The 16,389-nt window shown below is 41.2% G+C and overlaps 1 protein-coding gene across 2 annotated transcripts; it reads left to right on the forward strand.

Annotated features, from left to right (window-relative positions):
- The first annotated feature begins 4,094 nt into the window (after positions 1-4,094).
- Positions 4,095-14,906, forward strand: PFDN4 (prefoldin subunit 4). 2 transcript variants are annotated; one of them, XM_014067272.2, is made up of 4 exons: positions 4,095-4,249; positions 12,044-12,151; positions 13,107-13,247; positions 14,177-14,906. In XM_014067272.2, exons 1-4 carry the CDS (start codon positions 4,226-4,228, stop codon positions 14,306-14,308), a joined length of 405 nt encoding a protein of 134 aa, XP_013922747.1. In that variant the 5' UTR covers positions 4,095-4,225; the 3' UTR covers positions 14,309-14,906. The 2 variants fall into 2 exon arrangements, with proteins under 2 accessions (XP_013922747.1, XP_087576609.1); XM_087720483.1 differs by lacking the exon at positions 4,095-4,249 and adding an exon at positions 4,331-4,470 and having other exon boundaries at positions 12,048-12,151.
- The last annotated feature ends 1,483 nt before the right edge of the window (positions 14,907-16,389 follow it).

A 16,389-nucleotide genomic window follows, 5' to 3' on the forward strand; every position in this document is an offset into this window, starting at 1 on the left:
TAATGTTTGAATTCTTCTACTGTTGTTGTTGTTGTGATCATTGCATGTCATGGCAATGGCTGATGGTCGGATTCCGAAAGATCCCCTGTATGGAGAATTAGTGCAGGGAAAGCGCCCCAGAGGGAGACCACAGCTGCGACACAAGGATTTACAAGAGGGATCTAAAGGCCTTGGGAATGGACATTAACAGCTGGGAAACCTGTTCTCTGATCGTTCAGTTAGGACGCTAAAGACGCAGCATGGCCTTCTCCAATTCAAAGAGACACTTGTTCGGCAGGGTGAGACAAAGAGGCAGACCCTGAACCAGCAAAATCTGGGGGCCGGGCAGGGGACAGAATGTATCTGCCCTCAGCGTGGAAGGGATTGCCACTCTCAAATTGAACGTTTTAGCCACACTAGATGCCGCGTTAGGATCTCTTCCCAGAGCACAATACCATAGTCGTTCGAGACGGAAGGATGCCAATGATGTGATTATTAGTCATATTTAAGAGCCGAGGTGGCACAGTGGTTAGAGCGCAGCACTGCAGGCTACTTCTGCTGACTGCCCACTGCCTGCAATTTGGCAGTTCAAATCTCACCAGGCTCAAGGTTGACTCAGCCTTCCATCCTTCCGAGGTGGGTAAAATGAGGATCCAGATTGTTGGGGACAATAAGATGACTCTGTAAAACTGCATAGAGAGGGCTGTAAAAGCACTGTGAAACGGTATATAAGTCTAAGTGCTATTGCTATTAAAAGGCAACAATAGCAGAAGGTTAGGCATTCTGGGAAAACCAACCTGCCGGCAAAAGGCTTTATTTGCACTTGTGTGTGTGTGAGTGTGTGGAATTACTGCTTTAGCCCATTTATATTGTTACACTCATTATTTACGTCCTTCAACTTACTTTCTATATTAGGAACATAACAGTAATGAATTATACCTTCACCTTCAAGAGGCATCTATAGAATCAGAGTTTCATCAGAATGAGGAAGTGAGTGTCTTATGAGGCAAACTACTCCTGTGGTGTATAGATGCACATATTTTTCGGAGTATAAGACGCACCAAGGTTTTGAAGAGGCAAATTAAAAGAAAAAGTTTTGGCACTCTGCAAACCTCTCAAAAACGGCCCGTTTTTTTCAAAAAGAGGGCATGGATAGCCTTTAAGCAGCTTACAGAGTGCTCCTGGGGGCTGGGGGTGTGTGTGGCAAAATTGAGCAAAAAAACGGCCTGTTTTTTGCTCATTCCTGCCCTCCTCAGCTCCCTGGAGCTCTTTGAAAGCTTCCTACAAGTTATGCACAGCCATTTTGGTGAAGGGGCGGGGTTTCAGGAGGTAAAAAAAATGCTGTATTCAGTGTATAAGACGCACCCAGATTTTCAGCCTCTTTTTTGAGGTGGGTCTTTTACTCTGAAAAATATGGTACATTGTTACAGTACATGTGCAAAATAAGGCAAGGCTTGCCTTGTTATATTTATATTGCCCTTTGCCCCCTGAGGATCCCACAGATGCCTATGTCCAAATCACTGGTGGGATTCAATTTTTTTTACTACCCGGTTCTGTGGGCGTGGCTTGGTGGGTGTGGCAGGGGAAGGATACTGCAAAATCCCCATTCACTCCCCATCAGCTGAGACTCGGGAGGCAGAGAATAGATGGGGGTGAGCAGTGGTGAAATTCGTTTTTTTTTTTACTACTGGTTTTGTGGGTGTGGCTTGGTGGGCGTGGCAGGGGAAGGATTCTGCAAAATCTCTATTCCCACCCCACTCTGGGGCCAGCCAGAGGTGGCATTTGTCAGTTCTCCGAACTACTCAAAATTTCCGCTACTGGTTCTCCAGAACTGATCACAACCTGCTGAATACCATCTCTGGTCCAAATCTCAGTTTCAGTTCATTAAACAATCAAACAAGTTTAAAAATCTTTAAGGATTTTGAAGGCCTAAGTAAGAAGAAGTCTGTTGGGTGTTTGGAGCATTGTGTGCGTGTGCTTCTGAGTATAAGAAACACGACCCGAGCAATGAATAATGATGAAGGGTTAATAATTGTAAAAGAAAGGAGGTTCATTTACGGGAAGCGCATGCATATTAAAGGGATAGGCAATATTTAGCATCAAGCTAATTGCATCCTACAGAGGAGAGTCAACAAAACATGTTCTTTGCACATGTTTGTACCTGGGAGGATGAACAGAAGGAAGTAATCTTAGATTAGGAGACTTTTAGACAGAATACATCCTTATCTATTTATACCCCACTTTTCCCTGGTGATTAATAGGTCATTAAGTGCGGAGGTTATTAAAATCCCATCGGTCTACTTATGTGATTGGACATTATCCTTGCCACGTGACTTTATATTATGATTATTCTATCAATTCAAATGGATATCACAATCTACTTGACTGGGCGTTGACTCCTATGATTCAGATGTTAGCCAAGGACAGAGAGAGTCATAGAGCTATCCCGTAAAATAAATAGCGTCCCCAGTCTTTTGCAAAATTAGTGGTGTCAAGTCCAGGAAGTTTTAAAATTATTTCCATTTCACTCTGATACAGGAAAGAAACCTGTGCAAACAATCTTGACTCTCGAAGCTGTGTTGCTTTATTGCTGCATTACCCATTCCCAAGGGATGCGGTGGCTCAGTGGCTAAGACGCTGAGCTTGTCGATTAGAAAGGTCAGCAGTTCAGCGGTTCGAATCCCTAGCGCCGTGTAACAGAGTGAGCGTGTTACTTGTCCCAGCTTCTGCCAACCTAGCAGTTCGAAAGCATGCAAAAATGCAAGTAGAAAAATAAGGACCACCTTTGGTGGGAAGGCAACAGTGTTCCGTGTGCATTTGGCATTTAATCATGCCAGTCACATGACCACAGAGATGTCTTCGAACAGCGCTGGCTCTTCGGCTTAGAAACGGAGATGAGCACCGCCCCCTAGAGTCGGGAATGATTAGCATATATGTGCGAGGGGAACCTTTACCTTTACCCATTCCCAAAGGCTTTGTATCCTAATGACTGGAAAAGCCTCCTCCCCTCTGGAAAAATAATTCTTACACATTTGCCTTGATTAAAGCCTGTAGTTTAAGGGGGAAATGAAAAAGAACAGTGAAAAGGACATATAGCAAAATAGCATTTTTTTCATTAATGTTCTCAAAAAGGGAACACTGATTTTTTTCCTCTTATGCACAACTCATAAATCATTTTTTATCAAGTGCCAAATTTCACTTAGGTGTTAAAGAGTCTTTTGCCTTTAATATGCGAAATCGAGGGGGGGGGACTTTCTAACTAAAATATGAGAAAAGGGAAAATCATAATTTTTCTTCATGCCATCCTAAAGAGAGAACAAGAGAGGGAGGGAGAGGGAGAGAAAGAGAAAGAGAGTGAGGGAGTGAGGGAGGGAGAGAGAGAGAATCAAATTAAGGGGTCCGTGGTACTCTCTGAGCTTGGTTGTTTGCTTGCAGACTTTAATTGGTCAAACTAGATAAGATCATCAGTGCTAATAAGGAGTGGAGAGAGCAAACGCCACTCAACATCATCACACTGATGATGTTACCTAGTTGGGTAATGAAACGTCTGCAGGAAAACCACCAAGTTCAGAGAGTATCAAGGGCCCCTCATTTCAGCCCTGAGCTACAAATAATCTCCTTTATTGGTAAAACAAATTAAATCATTCCAAGGCACTCTCTTTCAACCCTAACATGCCACACAAGGTTATTGTAGTGGGAGGGAAAGGAGGAAGGATTTATATATCCCCCATCTTGAATTACTCATAAAGTAATAAAAATGAACTAAAAATCAAATAGGTAGGTAAGTAAATAAAGGCAGCTGCAGGGTTATGCTCATGTGCTGCATGCACTTGAATGGGAAAAAGAATTTCCCTTTATTACTAGGTTGCAGAATAAGCTATATATATTTTCCTTTCCTTCCTTTTTCCATCATTAACAAGGACGCTGCGCCCTCTGCCGGTTCTCGCCAGCATCACAACCTGCCTACATTTTCCAACCTCCCGCTGCTCTCCGCCCTCCTCCTCTAGCACCTCTTTTGGGCCATACCAACTATCCTCGAGGTGAGGGGAGTTGGAAGTTGCGTCTTCCCTCAAACGGAGCGCCGAAGCCGCGTCTTTCCTCAAACTGAACGCTGAAGCCGCTCTCTTTCATCTCGACTCGGACGAACAGGCGCAGCAGATAAAACAGGAGAGAAAGAGAGAGAGAGAGCCTCGGCCAAATGGGAAACCTCCCCGTCTAGAAAGGAGTAGGTGGCTTAGTCCACAACATGGCGGCCACCATGAAGAAAGCGGTGAGAGGGCTGGGGAGGGCAGGAGAGCGAACTCGGGGTGGAGTGGCGGCTGTTCTACTGTCTTAGCTCCCCCCCCTCCTCCCCCCGCAGGATGCTTTCGCCGGCGTTTTCCTCAGTGGAAGCTGAGGAGCGGGAGGAGGCCGGAGAGCGTCCGGCGGGAAGGCCTTAGGCCTGGACAGGCGGAGGCCGTGAGCGTCGTGACCTGCCCGAAATGGAGGCGCGTTGAATGGGGGGGGCTCCCACATTTATTTATTTATTTTTGCCCTGAAATGAGCGTGGCGTCCGGTAACTCCCAACCGGGCATCCTCAGCGTTTGGAGAGGGATGCGAGGTGGGAGATGGCGCCAAGGCGGGACCTGATTCGGCGGCGTCAAACTCTTGGCCGCCTGTAGAGGGCGCCGTAGAGCTCGCCGCGGACAGGGAGTGGAGACCACAAGGAAATCCTTGGAAGTTTTCACCCCTTCCCCCCCCCCAAAGTGGCATGATTAAAGCACTTTCCTGGTCCCAGGCAGATAAATTAGTGTAGGAATGGTCAAGGAGCCCAGCTCAACTGAAAAGAGGCTTTTCGTTGGTGTCCCGTCCCCCCCCCCCCCGGTTAATTTGGGAATGCATGGAGACTCTCCTGTCTTCCAATTTCAAAGTCTGGTTTTGGGGTCTAGACTTAGGTGTGTTACTGGCATTCCTCCCCCATGTGCACCTCAGTAAGTAGCAGCACTCCACCGATGCTTGGAGGTCAAGCATTGGTGAACGTGTTTGGTGCTATTGGGGAGCCCATTGCAGTGCTGGGGGCGAGCTTTGCCCCTTTGGTGGGTAGGTGCACCATTTTGACTTACAGAACTGAGAGGCAGCAGATTGGGTTAATGGTTCAGGTTTTGGGGTGGAAACTGGGAGACTTGATTTCTAGTTTTGGCTTAGGAATAAAAAGCCATTTGGGTGCAGTCAGTTTTTCTCAGCCCAATCCAACTCATTTAGATAGCCTTTATTGTCCTTGTACGTATGTGTACAATCAAATATCGTAGGATTCTTGTGGGGCGAAATAGAGCATCCGATATGTACAGCACCTTGAATGGATAAAAAATAAAAGTAGGATAAAAAAAATAGGACAGGGCTTGTGTCATTGTACATCATGTATACAATGAAATCGGTTATTGTAGGATTCTTGTGGGGGAAAATAGAGCATCTGATAGGTACATCGCCTTGAATGGATAAAAAAATAAAATAAAGGTAGGATAAAAATAAATAAATAGCACAGGGCTTGTGTCACTGTGCACTCCCCCTGTTCCCATCCCACAGACCTGATTAATATTTGGTTGGGGGACTAGGAACTCTCGTAAGTGTAAACAGAACTAAAAGGTAAAAACTGTACAGTCATTAATGCTCTCTAAGCTTGGTTGTTTGTTTGCCTGGCTAATGAAACTTCTGCAAGCAAACAATCAAACTCGCAGAGCACCAAGGTTTCAGCAGTTGAATCATGAACTACATATATTCTATTCCATTTGAAAAAATAATAATAACTGGCAATAAAACAATCATCAATTAGTCCCTACCAAAAAATGCTTTCCAGGATATGAAGGTAAACTCATTAGGATGAATTCATTGGCCAACACTTTTTCAACACAGCCTCAGCTTAGGAGACTTTACCCTTTTGTTAACCCCATGCTTTGAAAGGGTTACTATTTTGTGCATTTTCTATTTAGGCTTCCTTGCTTTGGATTTAAACATACTTCAAAATAATCCCTGTGTTGACTGAATGTATTTTATTAAACTGGTTTTAAGAATAAGTTAATTTTGGTGTGCAAAAACATTACCTTTATATATATGATCAAACCCAGTTAACTTGGTTGCCCTGAGACAAGATGACCTTTTACTTTGCAACAAAATTGCAAAGTAAATAAATAATAATAATAAAATAATTTATTAGAATAGAATAGAATAACAGAGTTGGAATGGACCTTGGAGGTCTTCTAGTCCAACCCCTTGTTTAGACAGGAAACCCTACACCACTTTTATTTTAATTTTATAAATAATATATTTATTATATTTATTATAAATAATAAAAATAATTAAACATTCAGCTGTGACTTTAGGGGCAAAGGATAGAATCTTGCTTTAAAAAATACGTTTACAAAGAGTCTAAGTCATCCAGACAGAGATGTTGGGGAGTTACAACATGGCGACTGGACTTATTTTTCTTTTGCTTTGAAAGTTTCACTTCTAATAGCAATAGCACTTAGACTTACTGTATTTTTCGGAGTATAAAACGCACCGGAGTATAAGACACACCAAGGTTTTGAAGAGGCAAATTTTTTAAAAAAAGTTTTGCACTCTGCAAAACCTCCCAAAAGCGACCTGTTTTTCACGAAAATGGGCCCAATGTTTGTCAAAAAGGGCATTAGGAAGCTCATAGAGTGCTCCTGAGGACCGGGGGGGGGGGGAATTGAGCAAAAAAACGGGCTGGTTTTTTTGCTCATTCCTGCCCTCCCCAGCCCCCAGGAGCTCTCTGAAAGCCTTCTACCAGCTATGCATGACCATATTGGTGAAGGGGGCAGGGTTTCAGGAAGCATAAAATGCTGTATTCGGTGTATAAGATGCACCCAGATTTTCAGGCTCTTTTTTGAGGGGAAAAGGTGTGTCTTATACTCAGAAAAATATGGTATATACCACTTCACAGTGCTTTACAGCCCTCTTGAAGCAGTTTACAGAGTTAGCACATTGCCCCCAATAATCTGGGTCCTCATTTTACCCACCTCGGAAGGATGGAAGGCTGAGTCAACCTTCAGCCTAATGAGATTTGAACTGCCAAATTGCAAACAGCCAGCAGCCAGCAGAAATAGCCTGCAGTACTGAACTCTAACCACTGCGCCCCCGCGGCTCATAAACTAGGCTTGTATTCTGGGTTGCACTAAAAGACCTCCAATGTCTTCTAGGAGCCAAGGTGGTGCAGTGGTTAAATGCAGCACTGCAGGCTACTTCAGCTGACTGCAGTTCTGCAGTTCGGTTGTTCAAATCTCACCAGCTCAAGGTTGACTCAGCCTTCCATCCTTCCGAGGTGGGTAAAATGAGGACCCGGATTGTTGGGGGCAATATGCTGACTCTGTAAACAGCATAGAGAGGGCTGAAAGCCCTATGAAGCGGTATATAAGTCTAACTGCTATTGCTATTGCTAATGTCCTTTCCAACACTATTATTCTGTTCTATGTTAGGGTTCTGGGTCTTCAATTTACCTACCTCGGAAGGATGAAAGACTAAGTCAACCTTGAGCCTGGTGAGATTCGATCTGCCAAACAGGTGGCAGCCGGTGGACAGCAGAAGTAGCCTGCAGTACTGCACTCTAACCACTGCATCACTGCAGCTCTATCCAAGTAATTTCTTCAGACTGAGCAGTTTGATTAGGGCAGGAGTCAGCAACCTGCGGCTCTGGAACCGTATGTGGCTCTTTCATTCCTCTGCTGCGGCTCCCTGTCACTGGTCAGCTCCACAATTGATAGGGTTTTCAGTTAGGACAGGTAGAGGAAAAAGGATGCTGCAGTAGGAGACTTTATTGTGGGGGAACCAACTTCCGGTCAGCGGAGCAAAAAGGACACCACACTAGGAGGAAATTGTGATGGGGGAACCGGACTTTCAGTCAGCTCCAGAATTGAAGAGGGGGGCAGCTTCCCTTTGTGGCTCTTTGAGTGTTTAAGGTTGCTGAACCCTGTATTAGGGGAACCCAATATATGTGTCCTCCAGGGTGGTTTCCTTTCTCATCTAATTTGAATAAGCTCATTAGGTGAGTAGGGAGAGACTTGTTAAGAGTTGGATTGCTCCTAAATCCTTTCTCCTAGGTGGGTGGGTGAAGTTATGCTTTAAAATCAAAAGCATAAAAAGAGAATATAAGTTTTCATGTATTCCCCACTAATGTTTTGGTTATTTGCTTAGTTTTATTGGAAAAAACTGATTTTTCAGTCAAACTAAGTAATTTTATAAAACTTTTCAATCAGTGTTCAAGGCCAGTTTCAGTCAAACTGCTGAGCAATAAGCAAATGGCAACCAATGCATTAACTTATTTTACCATACATGTAGTGTAAAGATAGATAGATAGATAGATAGATAGATAGATGATAGATAGATAGATAGATAGATAGATAGATATAGATATATCAATATTTGTAGTTCAAAAGAGAGCATGAAGTTGAAGAAATACGCATTAGATCAGTGGTTCTCAAACTTTTTCAGTCCACACTGCCCCCTTGGTGTTACAAACTGATCTTCAGTGCCCCCCACCCAGTGGTTGAATTCAATTCTTTTTACTACTGGTTCTGTGGGCGTGGCTTGGTGGGCGTGGCTGGGGGGGTCATGTGACTGGGTGGTTTGCACAACGGAAGATAGTAACAATAAAATTCAAAACTAACAATTGCACATTTATTTAAAATCCAATTTAAAAACATTTTTAGTTAATGTTAATTCAACAAAATTATTAAGCATGATCCAGTGATACCAGGTTTTCAAAGTCCGATAGTCATTTATCAAGAACCTTAGTAACTTAGTAAACTCAGTAAAATTTAGTAACTACTCCACTGTTCAGTAAATTCTGTGTAATACAATACATGCTTGATCATTCACACACACACTGCTGCCTTTTTTTCCTTCAAAATAACAGGGTGGGGTGGGGGTAGAGAAAGAAGAAGACTTTGTTCTGTGGTATCTGCCTTTTCAGAAATGCTCATTAGACTGCTCCACGTGATCAGTCTTTCCGTATTCCTCAATATATTGGTGCCCAGCAGCTGGTCAAAACCCCAGTAGTACTTATGGAGCTGTAGATGATACTATGGCAAAATACAAGCCTTGCAGCTCATGTATACTCACACAACATAAGCATGATGCCATTATCCAGGTTTATCTGTGACAAAAGTCACACTGTGCACAAATATCAAGATAGGAAGGGCACTTTATTAAAAAAAAAAACTGCAGTGTTTTGACTCTATTTGGTTATAAAGCATCTTGTTTGGCATATTGGGAACATTTAGACAGCATTTTCTTCTAATATGGGATGTTCTATCATAATTTTGTTTTGTTTTGCTTTGCTTTTTCCTGTATGTAACAATATCCAACTTTAGACAGTAATTAGACCACTTTTTATTTACTTTTTTAAAAACAGTATATGTTGGAAATGCTTATCCCTTTTCCGCAATCTCCCCTATATTTCAGCCTTCAATGAGATTACTTTGCAACTCAAAGTTTGAGAAACCACCCCAAGTACCCTTCCTCCCACTCCTCACTTTTAAGGCCACCTCTAAGAATGGAGCGAGGAGGCAGAAGGCGGCTAGCCTCTCTCTCTCTCCCCCCCCCCCGCAGCATGTTTACCAGTGTTGTATTTCTAAGGTGGGAGGGGTAGAGATAGGCGAGAGTGGCACGTCCATGTGGAGCGATGGGGTGGCTCCATTGCACAGGTGCGCCACGGCGCAATCCTCGTAGAGGTGGCTTGCAGCGCAGCTCCGGAAAAGGAGTCAGAAGTAAAGTCATTTATAAAAGCGTGAGAGGCAGGCAGGTGAGCGCTCTTGTGCAGTGACATTGGACTCGCTTCGTAATGCAGCGCCAATTCCCAATCCCTGAAATGCAGGCCCAAGGACAGCCCCGTTCAATCCCGCATCTATTCTCCGTGCACAGCACACGCAGACTCGTATCAGAGGAGAAATGCAGGCCAAAGGCTCTTCTCTTCTTTCTCTGCCCACCTTTTGCCCCCCCCCCCGGCCTGATATGCTTGTATGCCTCCTGAATGAGTGAGCAAGTGAGCAAAAAATCCTTCCAGTCTTTCGGACGTTAGACTGAATTTCACCCCTGCCGGAAGTGCTCAGCTGACTGGTGGCCAACAGAGCCCCAGCCAGAATTGCGCCCTGCGAGGGGGCCACCTCCAGCACTCCTCTGACACCTCCCTTGCCTCTTAGCACCCCCACCGCCCCCTTGCCTCTTAGCACCCCCCCTAAGTCATCCCATCGCCCTCCAGGGGGCAGTACCGCCCACTTTGGGAACCGCTGCATTAGATTGTCTAATTCAGTGATCCCCAACCCCCGGTCCGCGGACCGGTGCCGGGCCGTGGAGTACCTGGCACCGGGCCGCGCAGCGGCCGGGGGCCATGATTGCTGCAGCGGCCGGGGGCCATGATTGCTGCAGTGGCCGGGGGCCATGATCGCTGCAGCGGCCGGGGGGGCCATAGTTTCTTTCTGTATGCAAATTAGGGCTAACTGGCACAAGGGGTGTTACTGGACCGCTGGTGGCACTCTGACGTCACCAGCGGCCCCCCGCCCCCCTGTCTCCAGCGCCGCCCTTCTCATTCCTTTTCAGCGCTTCAGCGCTGGCCGATTCCTGAAAAAAACCTAAGAGCGCCTGCGCAGCTACGTAGGGCTAGCGTAGACAGCGCTAGTAGCGTAGCCTTGCACTTTATATTTATGCAATTGTATTTTATTTTGTAAGGCATGTTTAAATACAATAAAATAAAAGTTGTTTAATCAAAACAATCTGATATATAAACAATCAATGTGTCGTCGCGAACAACGCCCACCCACCCCTGCGCGCGCTCAGCGGGCCACGGTAAAATTATCAAAGGCTGACTGGTCCGCGGCGATAAAAAGGTTGGGGACCACTGGTCTAACTAACTGCATTAGATTGATGCTGATCTTAGGATTACTTTTCTTTGCTCCAAATTATTGAGAGAGAAAACCGATTCATTGTTCCATATTTATTCTGTTCTTCTGCCCTTTTTATTTGTAGTAGAATATTCTGTGGAATTCTTGGTGTTCTTTCTGAGTTTGGTTGCTTGCTTGTAGGCATTTCATTCTCTGCCTAGGTAACATTATCATTGATAGTAAAGGGGAGTTGCTTCTTGTTTATATACAGTAGCTTGTTCTTCCAGTGTTGGGGTGTGTATGGTTTTCTCCTTGGGAGTTCCTTGATTAGGGTATTGTTTGCTGCTTTATTGTTTGTCTGGTGTTAATGCCTGCTTATCTGAATGCTGCTATTGGAGATAATACTGTATGTCCTGGTCTTTGTTTCCTTCTTCGCTTTTTGTTGTCTCTTTTGACTGACATGTAAATATGCTTTTTCTATGTGTTTTATTGATGGATGGTTGGTCTGCCAAACTCACAGGAATTCCCTAGTGTTTTGGATTTAGTTTGATCTAGAATGCTCACTGTTTTCTCCTTGAAAATATGATTGAGTCTGTCCATAGGTTGTGAGAGTAAGGAACTATTACTATTTTTCTATTGCAGTTGATTTGTTGTGTATTTTCTATTTTTATGGACATACAGTTCTCCTATTTATTCATTAGTCTATCCCCTCTATCCCCAATTTAAAATAATGGCATAGTTCAACTGTAGCATAATAACATTGTGAGGTTTGCTTGCCTTTTATTGTAGAGTCATCTGAGACATCTGTTGTATTTAGCATTATATGCAGTCTTAGCTATTTTGATTTGGTCAGCTAAATATGCCCTAGCTTAATGCTATATATGAATCAGGCCACTATGACTTGTTTTGTTTATGATCTCAGGTGTTTCCTATGGTTACAATTGTGTATGCAAATATCCTAAGGACTTTTCCTTATACTCTCCCTATACTCCTTGTCTGTCAATGTTGTGCTTTCGTTCTGCCAACATCTTATCTGTATTGAATATGTAATCACTTCCTGTCTTAGAACATAACCTGATTATTCTCCGACAAGCTAAAATAATGGTGTGTATGATGTAACCTTGTTTAACTGAAAAAAGTGGATTATTATTCACATGCAATATATTTGAGGAGCTCTTTTGTTTTTTGTATAGGCAGCAGAAGACGTTAATGTTACTTTTGAAGATCAGCAGAAAATCAACAAGTTTGCTAGAAACACCAGTAGAATTACAGAACTTAAAGAAGAAATAGATGATAAGAAGGTAACGAAAATCAGACCGTTCCCAAATCAAATCAAATAAATACTTTTTCTGTAAGGTTAATTGGCAAAAAATGTGTGTGCTACTATCCAAAGCCTTATTCTTTGGTTCATTTGTGTGCCGGTGGTATTCAGGAGAACTGGCAATGGTATAAATAGTAAAAGGTCAGATTTCTCTCACTGATTTAGCAGAGTGGGAAGAAATTTGCAGTAGAAATATTTCTTCTACCAGGTTATAATATTATTGGCATATATTTCTTCTTTTAGCTAATTGTGTTAGGTAAAGTTTGATGTGGTCTCAAATTGGCCACAAAAGTTTTCAGAATTGCTGGAAGTTGAATAGTGTAAAAATGTTATTAATTATCTCAGAGTAGTAACTCATTTCTCCCACAAAATTAAACATAACCATACTTTATTTTTCCCCTGCAAGAGAGAGACTCTTTCAGTATTCTGCCATATTCTACATTTCTCTGAACATGGATACTTTTTTTAAGGATAAGTCAACCATACAGCCATATAGTTAAAGAGAGCATTTTAAATCTAAGTAAGGATTTTGTCAAACCGATATGACTGTGTGGAAATTAAAATCAATTCAGTCAAGTCACCAAATTGAATCATGAGACTGGGTGTTTCAAAATCAGTTTAAATCAACTCACCTTGTAGAATCATATTGACAGTTCATGGGCCTTTAAAACCTATCACTGTATTTTAATCACTTAAATTTATCTTTTTCAGTGTTGAGAGATAGCTGCTAGGGCTAGCTGGTTCTACTCTTTTGAATTTTGTTCTAAAGCTGTTTCTAAGATAGTCACAGCTAGTTTAGAATTGCATGCAAACATTGATACATACATACGTGTTGTGTGTTTGTGTGCATGAACATATTATTTTAAATTGAATTACAATCCATATCACGATGGCTAAATCATGATGGGGAAAATAACTTGATTTCTTAAACACAGAAACAGCTCCAGAACCTGCAAGATGCCTGTGATGACATTCTGGTGCTTGACGATGATTCATTATTGATACCATATCAAATTGGAGATGTCTTCATTAGTCACCCCCAAGTTGAAACAGAAGAGATGTTGGAGGAGGCAAAGGTATGTTCTGTTCCTTGTGCTACTTCTGTGGCTCTTTTAAGATATTGCAGCAAGAAAAGTGGGGGGATGTGATCTGGCAAATGTTTTTCCAGGTAGTCTTCTTTCTTCTATTGTATCTATAAATGAATCACTTTTTTTCTTGCTCTCAACAATTTCTCAGCATCACAGTTCAAAGACATTGATTTGTTGTTGTTTTTGTTCAGTGCTTCTGATTGCCAACTTTCACAGCTATGAAAACCATGACTTGGCAATGTGTATCTTTGTCATCAATGTGATGTTCTCTGATATTGAGCATAAGATTGGTTTTTGCACTCTCATTTTTCAACTTCAACAAAAGATTCATCAAGACTTTCTTCTTTCCAGCCACTAAAATAATATCATCAGCATATCTCTATGTTTTCTATATCTTGGCAGTGTTAACACTATCTTCTGTTTCTTTCAGTCTCATGATAAGTCCAGCACATACATTGAATATATAGAATGACAATATTTAACTTAGGTGCACTGCTTTTCCAGTTTTGAACTTATGAATGGCTCTATATTCCATTCTAATTGTTTTCTTAACCGCATAGTAATTTATGCATAGTGTTGTCCAGATAAAGCATTCATGCTAGAGTAACATTAAAATACCCATGGTAAAAATAATAATATATATAAAAACTTCAAATTGGGTGAAACATTTTAAGTATGCAGATAAGGTGGTCTGACGGATTCACATGTTTAAAAACTGTCTATAACTTGTGATCTTCTGGATCAGAAGTCTAATCAATAAAGGAAAAAAAGTTGTTTTAGCTGTTAAACAAATATGCTACTCTTTAAGGTGAAACAGAATCTTTATTGATTTTGCTGTAATAGATGGAATGTTTGGAAGGGAAAATGTATCCTTGAAATCTTTACTTAACATTTTTCCATTTTTTTTTCTTTGACAGAAAAACTTACAGGAAGAAATAGGAACTTTGGAGGCACAAGTGGAATCCATCCAAAAAGTATTATCAGATCTTAAAGTCCAGCTTTATGCAAAGTTTGGCAACAATATAAATCTCGAGGCAGACGATAATTAAATAGGAATAGAAATAGCATTGGATGTTTTTGTATTAATTATTTTTGCTTCGTGGTCAATTTTTTTGAGAAACCCCGCTTTTCTTTAATTTCATTTTTGTTTCATGTATTTAATTACATACATTCTTATTTATATGTTTAAATACATTTGTCCAAATTTTCTGGTGTGTTATTAAAGATGGGTGCTTAAAAGTTTACTGAAAAAAGTAATAAAGCTCACAGAAATACATTCTCTTTTCATGCCTATATTTTACATTTTAGGAAAAAAACATTTTTAAATGTTAGCTCATTGAGAAATGAATTATAAACAGTTTTAATATATAACAAAAATTATCACCCAAAACACATCTTTGAAAGAAATAAGAAAGCTTAAAAATCAGTTCTGTAGACCAGCCTAATCCAATAGAAGATTCTTTCCAAGAGGAAAAAATATACAGGTGAAACTTGAAAAATTAGAATATCGTGCAAAAGTTCATTTATAATGCAACTTAAAAGGTGAAACTAATATATGAGATAAGACTCATTACATGCAAAGCAAGGTAGTTCAAGCCGTGATTTGTCATAATTGTGATGATTATGACGTACAGCTCATGAAAACCCCAAATCCACCATCTCAGAAAATTAGAATATTACATGCACTCAATAAAACAAGGATTGTACATAGAACAATATCGGACCTCTGAAAAGTATAGCCATGCATATGTACTCAGTATTTGGTTTGGGCCCCTTTTGCAGCAATTACTCCCTCAATGTGGCGTGGCATGGAAGCTATCAGCCTGTGGCATTGCTGAGGTGTTTTGGAAGACTGGGATGCTTCAATAGCGGCCTTCAGCTCTTCTGCATTGTTCGGTCTCATGACTCTCATCTTTCTCTTGGCAATGCCCCATAGATTCTCTATGGGGTTCAAGTCAGGCGAGTTTGCTGGCCAATCAAGCACAGTAATCCCGCGGTCATTGAACCAGGTTTTGGTGCTTTTGGCAGTGTGGGCAACTGGAAAATGAAGTCAGCATCCCCATAAATCTCGTCTGCAGAAGGAAGCATGAAGTGCTCCAAAATCTCCTGGTAGACGGCTGCGTTGACCCTGGTCTTAATGAAGCACAGTGGTCCAAAGTCCTGTTGCTCAGTGGTCCAGTCCTCTTTTCTGATAAGAGCAACTTTTGCATCTCATTTGGAAACCAAGGACCCAGAGTATGGAGGAAGAATGGTGAGGCCAATCAAGCACAGTAATCCCACGGTCATTGAACCAGTTTTTGGTGCTTTTGGCAAAAGCAATACAATATTTGTTCTTATTGAATGGTTTAAAGGCTGGATATTGATTTCACCTGTTTATTACTAAAGGATACAGCCCATAATATTTCAGCCCATGTGCGATTCTACTCTGAGATCAAGTGCTTTAGGGATAAAAAGCAGCCAGTTTAGAAAAGGAAAATTTACATTCTATTTATATATATATATATATTATTTTAATATTGTATGCCACAAATTAAATATTGCCTTATTTTTAAGCGTACTTAGCAACCGAAATTCGGTAAATTAAGTAGGCAGGTTTCATAGATAATAGGGTTTATAGGTTTAGTTGTTTAGGCTGTATAGATTCCATATAATTTTCATGTTATGACGAATCTACAGTATGTACAACTTGATGCTTTATTACTTTTTATTGTATTTTTTATACTGGTCATAATAAAGTATTCTAAAGAAAACAGGAGGACAGAGGATTGGATCTGGAGAAATAAAAGATAATAAGGCATTTTGCTTTTGTTGTATGAAGTAATCTCATTCAGGTAATTTTTTTAAAACTAGAATTCAAATTTGATGTCTCGTGCATCTAGATTAAGTTTAGCAAGGAATTCTGAACTGTAGGATGCATCCTGTGCATTATATTTAGGTATTTGTGATGAAATACACATTTTAAAATGAACATTCCCTAATATGCTATTAATTATAATAATATTACAGTTTTGCTATAGAAGTACTATATACTTCCACCATCTTCCCATGTTTTAATTTTTTTTAATGTAGGAACATTATAATGTATAATATAATACAGTTAAATACTTTAAGAGAATTGGAGAGATAGAAG

Source organism: Thamnophis sirtalis, unplaced genomic scaffold, assembly GCF_051295495.1.
Source record: "Thamnophis sirtalis isolate CommonGarterSnake01/CBP01778 unplaced genomic scaffold, rThaSir2_p1.2 scaffold_7, whole genome shotgun sequence".
NCBI lineage: Eukaryota > Metazoa > Chordata > Lepidosauria > Squamata > Natricidae > Thamnophis > Thamnophis sirtalis.